At 38.3% G+C, this 20,739-nt stretch overlaps 1 protein-coding gene across 1 annotated transcript in view; it reads right to left on the bottom strand.

The window, feature by feature from the left end:
* Positions 1 to 11,827: 11,827 nt before the first annotated feature.
* The window catches only part of kcnk12 (potassium channel, subfamily K, member 12), a 35,833-nt gene continuing 26,921 nt past the window's right edge, over positions 11,828 to 20,739 (bottom strand). Inside the window, exon 2 of the mRNA XM_023963573.2 lies at positions 11,828 to 19,824. Within this exon, the coding sequence (XP_023819341.1) occupies positions 18,932 to 19,824 (893 nt within the window). The 3' untranslated portion in view covers positions 11,828 to 18,931. The remainder of the gene's footprint in view (positions 19,825 to 20,739) is intronic.

The raw sequence follows: 20,739 nt of genomic DNA on the forward strand, positions 1-20,739 counted from the left end.
TAAAGTGAAAACCTTGTTTTTGCTATACAAAGATTTTAAACAAGAAGATTCTCCGTTTTATCACGTTAATTCTAAATATTAGAGATAGTACTGAAATATACACATTTATTTATTTTTTAATTTGCAAACATAGATTTAAAAAAATGTGTGTTTCAGCAAAAATACAAAACTTGGCGGGTAAATTAATTGTGGTTCAACTGATGTTTACATGAAATGAGGTGTAACATTTTGAAATATTTGATCCTTTCTCAGTAATGTTTGCATCTGACAAATCACCCTTTCCCAAGAAGACTTGAAAACTGTTATTACCCACAATCCATCAGGCTTTTGAAACATTTAAAATGGCTTGACATTTGTATATATACACTTATTTAGAATCCTTTTGCATTTCTTTTATTTTTGCTAATTTTATTTATATTATTATTAATATTCTAATTTATTCTATTATATTATATTCTATTTGATATTACTCCACCAGAATTTATAAAAATAGGCCAGTACAGCTGAAAACAGCAACGGAAAAATGTTCTACTCCAGGTCTTGTGCTGATCTGTGCAGTAGGTCATCTCTACCACTAGAGTATACTGTTATACAAAGTATAAAGACACTTCAAAATAGAAAAGTGGTTGTTACATTGCATTTTTAGTATGACAAGCACATTTCTATAATTTAAAAAAAAACAACTACAAACAAACTGCAATTTCATTTTTAGTGGTAAAAAATTAAATCCTTAAACTTGTAAAAATAAATCTAAACAAAAAAAAGGTAAATAGTTATTGTGTTTTTTAGTATTATGTAACAGATTTTGCTGCACAAGCTAATCAACTTAAACACAATAATATTGATGTCAGCTGTTAATAACACAGAACATCTTCACTGGCCCTCTGCAAAACCTCAATCTTACATTTCAGCTTTGACATTAATCCAAGTATGAGTCATTAAAATGCCTCACTGCACTCTAGTGCATTTTGCTGCATAAACTGCATGCGCTCTTCTTAAAGTGTGAGGAAACACTGCTATAAGCTCCAGAATAGAAGGGTGTCCTTACATATTCAAAACAGCCAAGCATCCGCCCACATGTGACTTTTTGGCATATTATGTGTGGGTGATAGAAAGCATCTAATTAAGATGGAACCTTAAACAGCAGTTCTTGTGCTTCAGTCCAGTGAGACCATATTTAACAGGCCAGGATCCAGCAGGTGCTGGTTAAATAGAAGCAGATCAGTACTTGTTGGTCAATTATTGCAAATAAAGATGCACTTTCAGCTGGATGAAGGTAGCTAAATACTTTTGAAGTGCTGCATAATTGAACAATTTTAGTCGAAGAAAATATGTATACATATATTTACTTTCAGCTTCCTGTGATAAGGAACTAATTACCAGCCTGGAATATCTCCTAAAGTCAAGGAAAGCCTTTTATTGAAAGACAAATGTCATGTTTGTGCTCATAAAACTGTTAACGTTTTTTTAATAAACAGCACCAAAGGTTTAAATATCCCACTTATCCACTTTTGCTTGATTCTGTGAATTTATTCTGCTTAAAAAAAAAGGACGTTTTCTACTTTAGTATGATTCATTTTATTTCTGAATGCTGCCTTGGTTTATTTTTAGAAGTTTCAGGCATAGCAGACGGATGTATGGTGGCTGGGATGGAGGAATGGGATATTTTAATCTATTAAGCGCTTTTGCTTCATTCTCAATGTACAACTAAAGTTTTGATGGAACCTGTGCATTAGAGTGCCGCCACAATGCACATCTGCCAGTTTTGGTTACCTCTGCCATTAATATGGAGGCTTTTAAATGTCTTTGGAGTTTAAGCTGAATCAAATAAAACTTTATTAATACAGCAAAAACAAAGTGCTATACATTTTTCAACTTAAAAAGTAAAAACAAGGACTTTTACACACACAAAAACAAACAAACAACCTTTAGGGAAGTGAACACTCTCACCATAAGCAGTGCAGCATCATATGGCACAAATATCTATTAGTGGGACACAAACGCACATGTACTGGTTTGATTTGATAAGTACTTTATTTCTGAATCATCAGGTTTTTCTTTAATATGGCATCTATATGGCTGTAAGGTTGATCAAAATTTACAGGGAACATGCTGAGTTTTACCAAGGACCTAATATAAACACACACTCATGGTTATTGTGCAGTTAAACAAGCAAATGGAAAATCTAAAAAGGTTTGTGTTTCTCCTGGTTGTATCATAGTTGTGAAGGACCCAACAGGCGATGTGTTTGATTGGCATAAAGCGATTTGAATAAACAAACTCAAACATGACAAAATTGTGCCAAAACAAAAACGAACAAGTGTGACCCAATTCAGACTAAAAGAAAGCCATGGACCCAAACACTGATAACTCTCACAACTAACAGAAAGCTCATACAAAAATGGAGAAGCATGTCCTGATAGTAAATCACTGATAAAAAGAGACTTAAAGATCAATGCAAATGATGTTTTTGGTGTTCTTAACATGTTCTTGTCACATTTTTCTTAAGGTGGAGGACTGATATTAGGAAAAATAGCCTAAAATGGCTTTTCTGAGTATATCTCTGATCAAATCAAATGCAGTTTGAAAAAGATTGTAATTGTATTTGTATTTGAAAATGCGCTGGGTGGACCACAAGTTCCCTGCTTCCACTTTTAGACGACTAGATCCATGTACATATTTGTTTTCCTTGTCTGAGATTTAAAAAAAAAAATGCCTAAAAACAGAATAATTATAATTGAAAGACAACTGGGAAAACTTTTACAATAAACCAAAAGATGGTCAGAGTGGGACTTTAAGACAAAAATTCTAGAAAACTGAAATAAAAGAGCAAAAGTCAATTCACAAATAAAAAAACTGAAGCAAAGTCATAGACACAAAGCTGATTAATGAAACAAGCCTAAGACGGTCATTTGTTTCTCACCCTTTTTCATTTTTTTTTTGCACCTCCTCTGTCCACAGAGTGTGTTTGCTCAGCATAGATGGCTGACATGGACAGTTTCTGTGGGGACAGTAAAATTGCGCTTTAAACTGCCAAGTTCCCCATCACCTCTCACAATACACTGACAGCAACACGCTCCAGACTCCACCACCAATGAAGAACTCTTACTCCAAGCATGGTTCCTTCAGGATGACAAGCAGTTTTGCAGGCGGACTTGTCTGAATTATGTCTAGTGTTTTCTAAAAAGAGATGGGGAAAGAAGTCTCCGTTTCAGCTTTGAACCGCTAAAAAAACACTCATCTTCTCTGCTTTTGGTCGACGTTGCCATCACAGGATTTGAAATGGCTGCAGGCAAAATTGATGTGCAAAAATACAGGCGGGCTCATCTGCCTAAATCACACATTGAGCTTCAAAGGAAAACATCATTCTGTCCTGAACCATTCAGGGCTGCAGATTAAATGCAGTAAGCTGGATTGGTCACATGACACAAAAAGTATCAAATATTTGATTCCAAATAGCAAGAAAGAGTGTGAGAAGCAAGGTAAACCTGTTTCTTAAGTTCGATTTTCAGTTCTTCTTATAGTCATGCAAAACCCAAGTACTTAAAGACAGAAAATTGCATTCTGTGCCTCATCGTCTGGGTTGAGTCTCTTTTGCAGCCCTTTTGTCCAAGTTAAAGAGAAAATAGAAGAGTAAATGTGTGAAGTTCTTGGATTTACAATAGAATGATCTAAAGGCCGTGTCACACAGCCACATTTTCTGCATTTTCCACGTATGAAATGTCAGTCTTTTGTGCTCTATGCATGATACACATAATTCCCAAGTGTTTCTTGTGTTTGTCGATGTGCACAGATGTCAATCGAGGGTTTCTACCGACAGACCTTTACATGACTTTGGTTTTTAGCTATTCAAAATTTTTGGTCGGTTGACATTTACGCAATTTATGCGTTTTTTTATGTTATGTTCATATGTTAAGTTTATTGACAAATATTACACAAATCCTAAGCAATTTGGCATGCTTTTAACGAGCTGCATGCACAAATTTGTGGCTTTTACAACCTTTCCACGTACTAACAGTATTTGCTCACCTCAGATGAATGCATGACCCACGAGTTGCTGCAGATAACTGATTTATATAGAGTGAGAACAGGGTTGGCCCTAGGATAGATCCCTGTGGAACTCCACGGGTAATAGGGAGAGATTGTGTGAAAGGCTGCACTTGGTGACGTGTGGCTTGGATGCAGCCGCTCGGCCGTGGAAATCCATTCCATGAAGCTTGGGCTAATCTGAAGGTCATATGATGTTTGGAGCTCTGTGGCAATTGACTGTGCAGAAAGTGGGCGACCTCTTTACACTATCAGCATCCGCGGACCCCTCTCCGTCAGTTTATGTGGCCTACCACTTCCTGGATAAATTGCTGTTGTTTCCAAACTCTTCCATTTTGTTGTGATAGAGCTGACAGTTGACTGTGGAATATTTAGGAGTGAGGAAATTTCACCACTAGATTTGTTGCACATGTGGCCACCTACTACAGTTCCGCGCTGGAATTTGCTGAGCTCCTGAGAGCGGCCCATTCTTTCACTTCTTCCTCTTTCGGCTTCTCCCATCAGGGGTCGCCACAGCGAACAAGTCGCATGGTAAACTTGGCAATGTTTTACGCCGGATGCCCTTCCTGAAGCAACCTTCTCAAACCGGGCTTGGGACCGGCACAGAGGTAGAGCGGCCCATTCTTTCACTAATGTTTGTAAAAACAGTCTGTAGGCCTGAGTGCTTGATTTCATACACCTGTGGCCAGACCGAATGATTAGGACACCTGATTCTGATCTATTGGAGCCAATACTGATTTTTTAAGCCAAAACTTTTGGTAATATAGTGTATGTCTGGCGAAAATTTCATGCATGTACCGCCGATGTGTAACTTTATATCGCTTATTAAACGTACATATAACATTAAGATTACGTAATTGAGTCTCAAATCACTAGTGAATTGCATATGAACATCGCAATAATCTTGCACGGTTTATATTCCACATGGATTTACATGTTCTTTGCCTGATTTTTTCATATTTCAGCTATTTCAATGGGGTTCATTTGTGATACAAACTATATCACGTGAAGACCATAACTTTTCTCACTTTTTCCATGTGTTTTCACGTATGACCAATTTTCATTCATGCAATATGCACAAAATGTAAGTAGTGGCTGTGTGACATGGGGTTAAAGGAGGTCAGTTTTGAAAAAAATGGTTTAAAAAAGCATTGTTTAAAAGGATATGCAGACTGGAGAAAAAACTAAAATGATTTAGATCCTTTGAGTAAGGTCAATTGTAATTTTCAAGTTACATAATTCATGTGAAAACCATGTTTGAGTTGGAAGGCAGGTCCAAATCAAGACAAAAATCAATCTAAAAAGAATCCTTCTTCCTTTTCTATTGTTTTTTTCAATTTTCACTTTACAATATTTGCACGGCATTCCAGTATAGCTTCCACAGCTGTTGATTACTGATCAATTTCCCCCCTTTTTCCCCCTTTTTTCTTGTGTATCTTAATTCCTTACAACCATTCCATGGAGAGCCAGCTCTGCGGGGCTCCTTAAGGATAATGAGAAGTGCTCATGAAGAGCGAGTGATTCCCGAAGCAGTGTTCAGGCTGTAAGGAGAAAATAGCATTGAATAAAGCACCTCCCTTACCTCTCCCTTTGCTTCATCCAGAGGTCTCTCCTTCTTGTTTCGAAGAAAAAAAAACAACTTCAGGATCACATGGTTACATCTTTCGAGTAAATCTGCAAACTACTGATGTGTTTAAGCAGAAAATACTTTCACCTGGTCTTACGGAAAGACCTTTATTTCATGAGATTTATCCAAATACGGATTCTGAGGCTGTGGGGGCCACGAGTGATGGCAAAGTGATGGTACAGTCAGCAGATTTTACATCAGCTGCAGTATCTTTTTTTGTGTATACAGAGCTGCATTAAATATGCGAGTGAGATGGGGAAGCCAGGGAAATCAGCAGAAAGGTCTTTTTTGTTTTTACATTTTACACCTTCTAAATAATGCTATTTCTGGATGCAACATTGGCATGAGCACATTTTGAACTATGAACAAGTAAATCCAGATGTTATTGAGCTTTTCGATTATCTATAGAGTCTCTGTGGACGGGCAGCCTCCTCACTGCGTGCGCCGCACAATGATTTGCAATTCAAAAGCTAATAAACCACTTCCATTTTTAGAAGTTTTTTTTTTCCCTCCCAAAGTGAGGAAAATTTGTCTTTGCTTTATGAGTCAGAAAAGCAGAAAAGCTCTACTGTCTCCTTTTCTCACTCTTCAGTAAATGCAACAACAGTGATTGTTTTTCTGACTGTTTCCTTTATATTGGAAAACAAACGAACAGAAATGGCAAATGAATTGTGGCTTGAAGAACACCTTCGTGCCTGCCCTCACTGGCTGAACAGCGGCTCCAGGCCCTCGCTTTCCCCCTCCGTCCCAGCCATCCTGGCCAGGAGCTGCCTGTGACCAATTCATGAGAAGGATTTTTCATGAATTTGTTCGACTTTTGCTGCTTTTTCGGAATCTGCAAAAGTATGTTTTTTTTTTTGCTTGGCAACAGAGGTTTCTTTTGTGTTAACCAAGCCCACATTCTTAATATGTTCATATAGTATGTTATACTGTTTCATTCAGCTTGAGCCAAGGGTCCGTGTATTACATTTTCCCAATATTCTCGTAAAAAATGTATGAGTAACGGGAAAACGCTACTCTTGTAAGGTCACCACACTAACACCGTTCAAAACCAGCAACTTCTGAAAACAATTCTCCAGAGAAGCTCCCCAACGATGCTGGAGGAGTGTTGACTTCATCAAGTCCCCCAAAAAGAGCTTAAATTTGAGGTACAAAAATTGATTGCTTTAGAAAATTCAAGATGGCAGCAGTTTCCTGAGGGCAAAGGTTAACTTTGGTTGCTGTTGTAGACTTAAGCTGGTGGTGTGTGGGTGACATTTCATGAAGATCGCTTAAACAAAAGGGATCTTTTCCTCAAAGGCGCAGTAAGACAGAAACATTGTGAAAACAATATAAATATATATATATATATATATATATATATATATATATATATATATATATATATATATATATATATATGTGTATATATATATATATATATATATATATATATACCTTTACGTGTTTAAAAGGTAAAAATTACTTCATTGCATTACATCTTGGACAACTTACCTTAAAATCAGAAGTAAAAAAACAGCTGATATTTGCATGTCACCTTTGTCATTCACCTCATTTTTTAATAAATTCCACAACTTTTTTTATCTACAATCCCAGGAGGAGCACAATCTCTAAAAGGCACATCAGAAAAAAAGCTAAAACTGTAAAGCTCGAAAACTGACAGGAAGGTCAGTTTAGACCAAATATGTTCCTGTATTTGGATGACGTATGCACAAAAAAACAAAATTGGGATCTTATCTAGATCCTTTTTTTATATGTTGTGCTCTAATATTGACTTAATTCCAGCCAGCTTTCAACATTTTCCCCTTTCAATTATTCATATCTCTCCCAGGGGTAATCATCTATTTGGGTGTTGCTTTAGTTGACGTCTTTGACCCAAAAAGCCAACTGGTACTGAAGAGGATTTTCTGCTCTCAGTATAATGTTTTGTTTGCTTTAATCAGATTATTTTAAAAAGAAGAAAGGCTGAAATAGGCTTAATATCTCCTCCTTGTCTCCGCCGCTGAGTTCTGGTCTCGCCCCCTCGGTTTGATTAGCGTTTGCCTCTTCTTTATCTGAACTGAACTCTGGCTTCTTGCTGTTAGCGGACGTACAATGAAGAAGTTCTGCCGCAGTAAACATTAATCTGTTCTAATCGCTGAATTCTCGACATATGTGTGTTATCTGTTTCCCCTACATCCCTTATCTTCCCCTCTGGGGTTATTGAAAAAGGTTATGGGGTAATGGCCCTGTCATTTGGACTCCTCAGCATATAAATTAGCCATTTCCTGCTGGCTTTTAACCCTTTTAACACCAGCGATGTCGCCGGCGACACCTACATGACACGCGTTTACGCGATCAACGTAAATCCACTGATTCAGACACGGAACAAAGTTGCTTTTCATAAATGCAACACTCTACTAATGTAAAGCACAAAGTCGCTTGAATGAACACTTCGCCACTGTGAAGTGTTGCATGTCAGTACAAGGCTGCTTTTTCTCCACTCCATTGGAATTACGTTATTTGCGTCAACAGTTGAGGAGTAATGGCAGTCGAAATAATGTCAGGGGTTAGATTTCTTGCAGAGTTTCCCTGAAGTCCAGATGAGGTTACACTGAATCCTTCACGCATCATCTCAACATGTTAAAGACCCCCTTCCAATGAAAATTGTGCTTTTGGTGCTCTGAGCATGTATTCGTGGCATTTCCCTGTTGATGGAGGTCATATTTAAAGAAAATTAAGCTTAAAATTGCATCTCTTCACATAAATCGTTGTGAATCAGGGGCAGATGGAAAAACGTAGTTTGAAAAAGATTGTATTTGTTGACGTCGAAAATATGCTGGGCTCTTTGCTCTGCTCCATTCTGATGCATCCACTGACAGACAGATAGATCCATGTGTGTCTTTGTTTCCTTCGTCTGAGCTGGAAGCTTTGGAACAACCCAAAGCTGAATTTCTAATGAATTACCGTCGCTCTGCAGAAAATATGTCCTAGAAAACGACACTTTAAAAAAAGAAATTGTGGATAAAAACGGCATAATCATAATTAAAATACCACTTTAAAGGCTTTGAAGATTGATCAAAAGAGGATTGGAGCAGGACTTTAGGAATGAAAGTCTAGAAAACTGAACTAAAAGAGGCACCTTTCCTAAAGGCAGGGGTTTACGTAGACAAACTCTGAATACATTAACTTTGTTGTCATAAGGTGTTGACTTTTTTTTGGCAAACTTTTAAATTCTATTGTATTAAAAGCTTTGCATCCAAATAAAAACGTCCCCTAGGGATAATTTAAAATTAAATCAGAAATTGCAAATTTAAGAAATACATCTACATTATTATCATGTTTCTCTTGTTTTTATAATGTTATGTTGTCCCAGTCGTCAGACACCATGTTCAGGTTCAGGTAAATCATCCACGGCTGACTTGATTTGTGTTAATGACCTCCAGTGCATTTAAGATTCTGGTTTGCAGGTCATCTGCTTTGTCATCTTGTTGCTTCTCCGTGGGTCTGTCACATTTCAATTTATTCATGAAATGTTTCTGCCACCAATCCTTCATTTTGTGTCCTTCTCCACCTCTTTATGGCGATAAACCTTTAAAAAAAAAGTGTTCTTCCTACACAAGTATAGCAGCGAGACCGTTTGAAGCTTTTTCTTCTTTGGGGGCTTCTGTGCTGATGTAATGCAGCGGAGCGGGACTTGTGTTGTCTGTGACACCGGAGCTCCTGGGGGGCATGCAAACACTTCCACTAATCCAGTTTGGTGTTGGGGCTGAAGAGCACCGACACTCCCCTTTCTCCTGCACACTGAGGCTTCTCTAACATTCACGGAAAGCTGGAAGTTTCCTATTGGTAAAGACGCATCTTTTGAAAAAAGAGTTTTATTCCTTCTCCTTTACTTTAGTGAAAGTAATACTTTGTGAAAAGATTTTTAAAGGGGCACCCTATGATGTCATGGGATAATTGCTGTCATGAATCATTGGTTTATATGCTATAAAGCATAGTTTTCCTGTTTCTCTTTCTTTATTATAGTATCTTCTGCCATTTTTGGTGCTTAATTCCTCCTACAATTTTCACCTATTTCAACCATTCAACTGTTAAAATGTTCAGCTCTTTCAGCTTTTTCCAGCTACGAATTTTGGTCTTTCAAATCCTTGAGCTTTTTACAATATTCCAGGATTTTTTCCCTCCATTGAAATACATGGGGAATCCTTGGTGCAGGAGCTCGCTGGTTCGAGACCCGGCGATGGCATTTTTCACAAAAATATCTTTTTTATTATTGTGCTGTTTTCACTTTTCATATGGTCAACTTTGATCTTTTCTCTTTTTTTGTACCAATAATTAGCCTTTAAGTTTCATTTTCATTCAGCAATATAGCCTTCAACCCTGCATTTTCTTCTGGAAATGCATCTCCTTCTAGTTTTCTTTATATTTAGTTTGTTTTGAAAAAAGCTAGGAGACAGAATGTTAGGAAATTTTGTGATAAGCTACGTTTGTGCAGCGATGACAATCTGCCACTGAAGGAAACACATCTGATGCAGCAGAGACGGGTGACAAAAGACAGCAGGCGAACTCCAAACGTCCACTTTCATGATAAAAAAAAACAAAAATCAAAACAAGAAAAAATAGTGTGGTAGCTTTGTAGATTAAAAAGAACCTTTCCTGCTCTTTAAAAACAGGCCACACTAAAAATGTAACTAAATGAATGGATAGATGAAAAAAAAAAGACCGCAGTGCAGAATACAGTGGGAACATTGCCTAAAGAATGGCAGAGTCTCAGCACTGCAGTGCAAGACACGACTGTGACAGCAGCACAAACCCAGAGGAGCTGCTTCAGCCCACTGCTGGAGCTCTAACTGCAATCCCATCTCCCAGTGGGATCATCTTGCTGTTCACACAGAGAGCAGAGAGGCTTGTTTATTCGCCTGGTAAGCTGAAAAACCTGGAAAAAAAAATACACAGCAGCTTTTATTCTTATTGCCTAAATCATATATTAATTGGAGGTGCCACTGCCTCCAAAATTGTATTTTTCAAAAAATCTTTGGATCAAAGTAAACCAAATCCTGGTTGATCACCTCTGTGATGGAAAACTGCTGTCATTGTGTTGAGTGGATCTGCTTCAGCAGGAAAAACTAGAAACAGACTTTACGTCTACCACATGGACTCCTGCTAACCTCCGTGCAGCGAGATAATGTATGCTGTTTTTCTGCATAATTTGCAGAAATCAGACTCATCTCAATAATGAATGCAATTACAGGTTCTCCTTTCTGCCTTCCATCCTGATTGACCCATTACTAAAGGGGCAAGCTGTTTCTTTCAGAGAGCCATTTCGGTTCTGCTGCGATGGGACTCAAGGGCATTCTGTTAGTACAGATACATTCTGATCGATTCATTAATTCAATCAAAAGCTGGAATTTCTGCTGGAGGACGAATACATTTTCATTTGTTTGTACTCCCAATTATTTGGAAATTAAAGTCTGTTGTGACTTTTGACCCTTGGACAGTTTTTGATGGGAGTTAAGTGGTAAAAAAAACATTTTACTGTTCAGTTGGAGATTTTGTAAAGATAATTAAGGACGTTATTCTAATGTGAATGTTTAAATTTTTTTTTTTATATATTTTAAATAATAAAAATTAAATTAGGGGCAGTTTTTCTTTTTTTACCATGACCAAAACCACCAAATATCCCTTTCAGTTGAGTTATATTAGTTATACTAAAGAATGCATCATTGTTTAGTATGTGTGAACATGCTGAACAATATATAATCTTACTTTGTAAAGAAAAGTCTTTGAGGAGTTTTGACCCATACAAGTGAATCATAAAAATTTAAAATTGTTGAAAGTTTTCTTACTGATCAAAATGTTGTTGAGGGCTTTTTTGGGGACAGTGTTATGTCTTAAATTTATTAATGAAAATAAGATAAAATGAATGAAAAATCCAGGGCTTGCCAGGTTTTCAAAGAAGAAAAACCTAGACGTTGCTACTGAGAAGCAAAATACTAATCATTTTTCAACAACAAAGTTGTGCTCTTTATATTTTATATTCTAATTATTTTACTCCAAATGCAAAATAAAGAGACAACGTAAAGAAAGTAATCTTTTTAGGCTTTTTTTTCTCCCAGAAGTGAACCGTATCAAGGACACTTAAGTCAGTAAATATCCGTGTTTTCTGCAAGATGTTTTGCCTCGTATAGGTTTTATTTTTAATTACATAAATATAAAAGTACAATCATTTGTATAAATGTGCAACTTGCAAACATAATTAATTTGCATACATCAACAGGATGTTACATCAAAATGCAAGCAACATGAGACGCACACCGCGGTTTTGGAAGTTTCTTGATGAGAGCGGAGGCGGCCATACAAGGATGGAGGATTTGCAGACATGAGAAGCAGCTTCCACATGGAGTTCTGGTTTAAACTCTGAATTAAAACCTGCATGGGAAATATTTTTAAATCAATAGGAGCTAAAACAGGCTTATGGTGTGACAAGTTTCGTTCATCCCCCCACAAAAAAAAAAAAAAAATCGGTAATTAAATTTGACTTTGAAAGCGGAGGATTTTTACGTAGCTAGAACAACAAAAAATTGATATTTGCTGCTCAGAACCTGTCAAAAGATGAAATATTAATGGAAAACTTCAAAGAAAATATTGATAGATCTAAGAGTTTTGTTGCCATAGCATTTTTTTATTTTTTTAAATAATTTATTAGTCTATTTTTTGCTGGATTAAATGAGATATTTTAATAGTCCTTTGTTTTTTTCTAGTGCATTCACTAGCAACATTTCTTGAACTGTATCTTAAATTCTGTACTTTTCTTTTCTGAAACATATACGTTAATTACTGGATGACGATATGAACTAAGACATTCGAGATGACTCAGCGGGAAAACCTGCTGTTAAAGCGTGAACGCACCATCAGTCTCATCTCCGCCTCTGTCAGATGAAGAGTCTGGAAACCATTTCAACCATTGCAATCAATGGAGATCAGGTTTGCACTATGCAAAAAGAGTTGTTTGATACGATACACAAGCTCCACACACAAATTATTTCAAAAAGGGAATATTTCTCTGGATGTGCAAGGACAAATGGAAGGCGTTTGACTTGAAGCCGTGCATGCATTTTAGGAGAGGAAAGTAGTTTTTTTTTTCTCTACATACAACAGTTAAGCGTTGGAAAAGTGTGAAGTGAAATATATTTGAATTGACTCAGAAGTGAACTCTCTGTTTGGTTCAGTCTCTTTTTCATTTGAGCTTGGATGATCAAAAATGTTTCATCTGGTCTTTGCTGCAGAGTCATGGATCCAGAGCTGTCGATTTTATGTGTGCGGGGGGAAATCACGACACCCCTTTAACCTTAAGCCTCAGATGAATGCTGAGGCATAAAATCAGTGGGTCCCAACCTTTTCCAGGACTAGTTCAATGCTAGACACTATTTTCACAAACGAGGTTGATTCTTTGTTTTTTTAAGCTTCCAGTTTCCCTAAACTTTTGAGGGGAAATTTTATCTTCATCCTCTGTAACATATCTGCTGCAGATGCTTTACACCTAGTTGTTCACTCGATTTCACGTTTACGGCGGCGTTTTAGGGCCACCAAAAATAAAGTAATATTACGAGATATAAAGTCGTAAATTTACGACTTTAATCTATTAAATTTACGAGATTAAAGTGGAAGTGAGCATCCAGAGCAGCAAGTGAACGCTGTGCAGCAGCAGAGAAGACAGACTGGACTTAGTTGAACAGGTGAGCTGGATGTTTATAAATGTTTGAAAGCTCATTTCTTGGATTTACGGTTTATTAATGTTTTATTCATTGATGGTTGGCTTGCAGGATCTCTGCAGCCCATTGATGAAGCGGTCGGTATCCTTGGAGATGTCCACTTCAAACCTTTCTTCCTGCAACAAAGACAACACCTTTTCCAAGCCTGTATGATGTTTCCGTCCGAAGTGGCCCAGTTTCTGGCATTTTCACAGACTATTTTCATTCCTCTTTGTTGTTTCATGTTGAAACGAGACATTTGATCTGGAAGAGGGGCGTGTGTAACACTGTTTTCTTTCCGCTTTGGTTTTTTTTTGTGTGCATGACAGTTATATGATGTAAGGTGACCAATGGACTTCTGGGTGTGTGAATGATAATGGAAGAATAAAGTAGGGGCCCTCTACACCCAAACGTGTCTCTGAGCTCCTACTTTTACATATAAAACTCCACTTTAAAAACTCTACCCCGGAAAGCTGGCTACGCTGACAACAATTTGATTTTGAGTCCCAAAAAAGGTTCTAAATTTCTTTGTTTTTTAAATCTTTCTGGAAAAAAAGCTTCACAAAACTATCTTTCATCTTCAAACAAGGCTAAGATAAACCGAAAACTTTGGTGTTTTTTCTTGTTATTTTATGACTTTTTTTTGTGCATTCATGACTTTTTTATCGTAAATTTACGTGTTTTAATGTCGTAAATTTACGACTTCTAATGTCGTAAATTTACAACTTTAAAACACCAAAATTTACGAGAAAAAAAGTCATAAATTAAGCCTATGACTTTTAAAGTCATAAATATACGACTTTATTATCGTGATTTTACAGTTATGACTTTTTTCTCGTAAATTTACGACTTTCAAGTTGTAATTAAAAAAAAAATTTGTGTTTTTGTTTGTAAACTGGCCCTTAAACTACGTATAGGAACCATTCAAATGTGATCTAGATTTTCCCATTAACCCATGACTGTCAAAGTGGAAGCTTAAAAATCAGACTGGATAAACACAGAAAAAGCTGTTATTTATTAAATAAAATAATAAACCTGAATACACTGTTTGAGAAACTTTAGTTTTCAGCCAGTTGCTGGATGTTAAGCATTATGAATATAGTCTGTTGGAACAACTGTAACAATAAATCTATATTTAGAGGAAAGACTCCTGGTTTTTGTCTGTGAAATGCAGATTACTTTTATTTTGAAGTAACAGGCTCTTCTTTTGTTTCCTCACTGACAAAAGAGAATTTTTCAAATACTGTTGTTTTTTGCTAACTTGGAGGTTTCACTTTAGCGGTCTGCGCAGACGCTTGAAGAAAGTAGCGGATGGATTTTCAACACCTGACCGAGCGACTTGACATGCGTCAAGAATGAGTCGGATGTGGTGAAGAATCCAGCAGTTTTCCAAAATAAATCGTAGATGATATAAAAAGTAAAACACCGGTCCATGGCCCCGGGGGTCGGAGACCACTGCATAAAAAGATTCAAGAAGGAGGTTGGAAACACAGTGCAGCAGGAAAAACCAGTGGATTGGAAATGTCATTTGGTGCTTCATGCCCATGTAGGAGGTCAAACATCGCAGGACTTTGTCTTGTCTATTTTGCAAAGGCAGTGTGTGATAACTGCACAAGTCCACTCCAGTATAGGAGCTGCTAAAGATAGAAATTGTGGGGAAAACGCTTTTGTGAGTTTGATCGGAAGTCCGATCTGACCCACAGATGTAATTTTCTTGTCTTAAAAGCAAAACTAAAATCTTCTCTTTAGCCTTTTGAGCAAAAACCATGTTCATGTGATCAAAGTTTTTCAGTTTTTCCAGTCCAGAATGCTGAATGTTATGAGACTGTACCCGAAATATTTGAAAGCTAGATGTAGAAAAATAGATTTTAAAGATTACTCTGTTTTTATGTACAGCTATGGCTTCACCATAATGGCATGCAGGGAAAACTAAGATAAGCCTGAAGATTTAACTACCTGAGTCGTTTTCTCGATTCCTTTCAACGAGGCCGGGAGTGAAGGAAATTATTCAAATCAATGTCCATTCTTGTGAAAGTGACATTTGAAGACATTCCATTGCTTTACATATGTACATTAATGGCATGTCTGTTATTCACAGTGTAAATGTGACGAGGGCGAGAGGAGAGGCAGCTGAGATCTGCAGGGAAAGGAAAAGGAGGCGGCGGCGCAGAGATGACAGGGAAGAGGAAGGCAGGTGGAGGGTCGGGGGGGCATGGATGCAGAAAGATGGATGAATGCAGCAGATGAGTTCTTGGCCAAGAATTTACATCGACCGTGACCTCGGCTCCAAAGGGAGTCAATTACCAGCACCTTAACTCTTCATCCCCTCTTTCTCCAGCTTTCTCCTCTTTGCTGCTCCCTCTTCATCACCTCTTTTCATTCCCCACTGCCTGGAAAGTCTAAGCAACGTGAAGCATCACATGGCTTTAGATTACAGAGACAGGAGGACACAGTTACCTGCAATGAGAGCGTTGGTTGTTGCCATTAACTGCACATTTCCACTGACACAAATGGCCTCTGTTGGGATTTTTTGTATGTTTTAAATCCAGAAAAACATGTAAAAACTATCATAAATCACTGCAAGTGAAAAAAAAAGCCTTCAAGGTTTGGTTTTCGCCCTCAGGATCTCAGACTGACTCCACCACTTTCAGTCTGAATTATTGAACATGTTCTACTCCTGGGATTGAACTGGCAGGCAAAGATATGACCCTCCTCAGCTTACATTCTGTCACCAAGAAAAGTTTAGCATGGTTAAAGATTTACGGGCAAAGAAATAAAATGTCAAATGTTTCATTTGGTCTTCACATGGAAAATTGGGCCTCTTACATTTAATTAAACAAATGAACCTTAAGGGGTTTGGAAGGGGTCACTGTCAACAAGTTTGGTAAAATAAAACATTTCTCATAATTTATTTGATAAAATATGTATTTGATGGTCTCGGGAGGTGAAAACCTTTTTTCCAGTTCTGCAGTGTATTGGTTATCGTAGCATTCGTGATACTTTTGAGGTATATCTATGGGTTTTTGTTGCTTTATGAGTTTAGTCTTCATCTTGAGGTAGTCCATTGTCGATTTTGAGGTCTAGTTTTGCATTGTTGTCCATTTAAACAAGATTTTCTTTTGCACCTTTTGCAGTGGGAGACCTTGTGGGTCCATTAAAAGCCCAACGCTTGATCAATCCCCTTCACTGTACTTTATTTTACAAGCAGAACATTTCGTTCTCAGTCTGCAGGATCTCTAGATATTCTCGGAATTTCCATCTTTATCTTTAAGACAACACCCAAAACCTTCTTTTGTGGTAAAGGATGGTGTGGCTGGCCATCAGTTTTGCTGCTGAATGCTTTGTTTTTGGATTTTACATAACAGATTTGAAATCGCTTTCGCCAAACCTCACATCCAGGGACAATTGGAGAGGGTGTTGAGGAAAGTTAAGGTTATTCATGAAAGGTTGTGGTTGAAGAGGTTTGTCTGATTTCCTGTTTTAAAACCCGTTTTGGATGAAACAGGATGTTGTTTTTCTACATCTCCTGTACTGTGGACCTTCCTTCAGTCTATTTCTACCTGTCAATTATTGCAGTCACAAAGTTTTAAGTCTCTTGTCTTCTGCAGACATTTGTGTGTTTGTCCCTGCTATCATAACTTACAAACACATGTCGTTACCAATATTAGAGATTTTGATATTTTCAATCCTCATCCTGTATATCCTGTTGATTTGGAACAAAAAAAAATCTATTTTGTCTTATCACTTTCAAGCTTCAAACTGCTATCTGCTCTAGTGATTTTGTGTTTGTCTTACTGCTGGAATAACTACCTTGTATTCAGATGTTTCTGTTTTTTTCTGTTTTGTCTCCTTCACGTTCTTTCCGACCAATCATAGCAGACGGTTACATTTACTGCCATTCTGTTGGAAGTTCCTTCTTCAAACCTCATTTAAATCTTACTCCTCTTCACTGCTTGCTATGGGAGTGACCCAAAAATGCTACCTGCCGGTCACTTGTAATCCCATTAGTTCACAGATAAAATAATCTGACTTCACTGGAATTTTTTAACCAAATTGGATTTTTTTATATCACAGCTTATAAATTTCAGTTCAGATGTTTTTGCTTTTTGAGTTCCACTAATAGACAACCTTCACGCTTTATACTGAGTTGGAAAAAACAGTGTCCCCTTAAAAAAACCTCATCTTACAATGATTATTTCTTTAAAGCATTTGCAGCTGGAGGAAATTGTTGGGATTCAATTTGATCTGATTATTAATCGTCCACATCTGGAAAAGACATGGAAAAAGATTCAGTTTGCCATAAGTTTCTAAAAATGTTTTTAGCTGTCCGTTTGTGTCTTTATAAGCATGTTTTCTAACAATCACCTCAGAGAGTTTTTGTAGCCTAATGTCTGCATATTTTAAGTGGATTTAGGCCGTTGAATATAAACCTTAAAATGACAAACACTTCTGTCAAAACTCACACTTTTTTGAAGTAACTCTTTAATCTTTCTTCTTTCCGTAAAACTAGTAAAAGTAATCTTGTGTTTAAAATAATCTCTGTGCGTTTGGAAAAGCAATTGGAATTTCTTGGATTCTGCTCTAATTTATCTCCTCCTCTTGTTTATGTTGCCCCAGTAAAGATACTGTTGGTATTTCACAGTTATTCAGCTTCACCAATTATTTATTTGCCCGCCTTAAATGAACAAATAATACATCAAAAGTGCTCAGTTCCGAGGAAGAGAGCCAGGACTTTAAATGAGGAGGGAGAAAAAACTGAACTTTGCCTTTGACTTGAGTCAGTTTTGCTGCTGAAACCTGTGTTTAGTTGATAAGGAGCCCATTTCCTCACATACAAGAAATAGATTTTCCTCCTTCATCTCGTTTTTTTTTTTTCCATCTCAAGAGGAAATGACTCCCGGTGGCCAGCTGGCGTGACACAGGAGAACCACCGAGCACTACAGCCCCGCTGACATCACCACTGTTGCCCCAGAAAGAAAATCAATCAACCAAGGATGGAAAAAGAAAAAAATGGGTTTTGCAGAATCAATGGCAAACATGGTGCATGTGTATGAGAAGTATAATGCATAGAACTGTATGTGCTATATCGTTCAGATAATATATTTGTTTATCAGCATTCAATATGTGCATTCATATAATTGAACAAAATTCAGAGAGAACAACATCTGTGCTGTTTGCTTACCGTGGCTATTTTTTAACTGTCTTTTTTTTTTTTTTTACAGCAAAACGCTTCAGTCATCAAGTCGGATGTTTTTAGCAAACAGTGGGTACCTCTGTTTTTGTTCTGTTTTTCGGGGGTTCAGGCTCATGAAACAAGCAGTTCCCAGGCTTCCTCATCAGTTCTGTCTTCATGTCGTCTCTTTCAAGTAAATTAATCATCCAGAATTAACGATCAGCGCTGCAGGCTTGAAATTCCCATCCAAAGTGGATCAAAAACGTGTCATGCGTAATAAGCTACAGGTTCCTCCTAAGGCCTTGCGTCTTTTCTGCTGTGTCAGGTTAACGATCTCCTATACTTTAGCGTCTACCTTGAGTTACTTGTCTCTGCCAATCTGTTGTTCATGATACCGAGGGCTCCGACCCCTCCAGAGAAGCCGTTGTGGCGCGAGCTGCCACAGACTGTCCTGGGATACCCGTTGGCGGACTCAGATAGCTGCTTCTGCATGATGGCCAGGGACACCTTGTTCGAGGCTGCGAGGTCTTTCATGGAGATCATCTCTCCTGATAATCTCCTCCCCTCATTGTCGCTGTCACAAGGTCCGTCTGAATCGGGCGAGTGGCCCAACCGGGCCTGGCGACTCTTGGAGCCCGGACGGATGGCGTTGCGCCTGCCTAGGAAAGCGTTGGCTTTGTTGCAACGCTGGCAAAACAAGCAGCTCATTTTCTCCAGCATCCAGTTGAGCACCTGCTTAATGACGATAGAAATGACATTGAAGAGTGAGTAGATGCAGCACACGCCCATCAGCATGAAGAAGAAATTGGCCACCCTGTAGACGCTCTGGTACTCATAGGCAGCGCTCTGGCTGCTGACAAAGTCCCCAAAGCCGATGGTGCTGAAGGTGACAAAGCAGAAGTAGAGCGAGTCCAAGTACAGCCAGCCCTCCACAGGACTGTACATGGCTGACGCACAGCAGGAGATGGTGATGGCGGACAGGCCCAGAATCAGCATCACGTGATACACGGAGGGCTTCCATCCCGGCAGAGAGTAGGCAGAGAAGTCATGGCGGATACCTGGTGGGAGCAGACCACTGTTCCTGATTCTCCTCTCCCTGACGGCCTTCATCACCACAGCCAGAAGCGTGATGATTCTCTCCAGGAAGAGGTTAAAGAAGAGGATGGTGGCAGCGCAGCCAAGAAGTCCATAAAAGATAAGGAACACTTTCCCTGGAACTGTCACAGGAGTCGTCATCCCAAAACCTGCGGAGACAGAAAAAAAAAAAAATCAAAGTTAGTCTCATAACTTGAGCCAACAGGATGTCCTTCCTCTGCAGTCTGAGACTAGAGCTGGGTACCCGAACTCTGTGCCAAGATAGTATCGGTAAAAAAACGGAACCCACCCCCGGATTTTGGGGCTATTTGAACTCTCTACTTGAACTTTGGAACATCGCCTGTGACGCCCAAATCATGCTGCCTCCAGCCCGCCAAGTCGCACCTAGAGCTTAAAACAGGGCGCACCACCGCACAAATCGATGTCTGGTGTAAACAAAGCTTTAGAGCAACGCGTACAACGCTCCAAAAAAGACTTGAAATACGTGTTTCCTTTAGCATGTGTGACAACTTCAATGCAGCGTTGAAGTGGAGGCTGTCAGGAAAACGTGAAATAAAGCATCTTAGTCACTTTTGAGCGCTCTCCTTTACCCTGTGATGCTTTTTAAGGACTGGTTTGAGCATCATTTAAATCAAATCAAATCAAATCAAACTTTATTTATAAAGCACTTTTCATATATAAATATAACACAAAGTGCTTTACATTAAAACACAACAAAATATAAAAACAAGCATTGACGATTTAAAAATAAATAAAATAAAAATAAATAAATAAATGGGGCCCCCCTCCCCGTACCTAGCCCCCCACTCCTTTCACACCTCCCACCCCCTAAGTCAGGGGTCGGGAACCTTTTTGGCCAAGAGAGCCATAAATGCCACATATTTTGAAATGTAATTTCGAAAGAGCCATACAATAATGTAGCGTCTCTTTCCCACACTGAGGCACTGAGACTTAACCTCTTTTAAGGTTCTTTATTTTGGTTACTGCAGACCGCAACAAACGCCGTACAATTAATTCAGCAACTCCTGAATCTCTCCCGCCGAGACGAGAGCGCTTCTCCCAAC

Source organism: Oryzias latipes, chromosome 15 (assembly GCF_053564925.1).
Source record: "Oryzias latipes strain Hd-rR chromosome 15, Olatipes_Hd-rR_3.1".
NCBI classification, from domain to species: Eukaryota; Metazoa; Chordata; class Actinopteri; order Beloniformes; family Adrianichthyidae; genus Oryzias; species Oryzias latipes.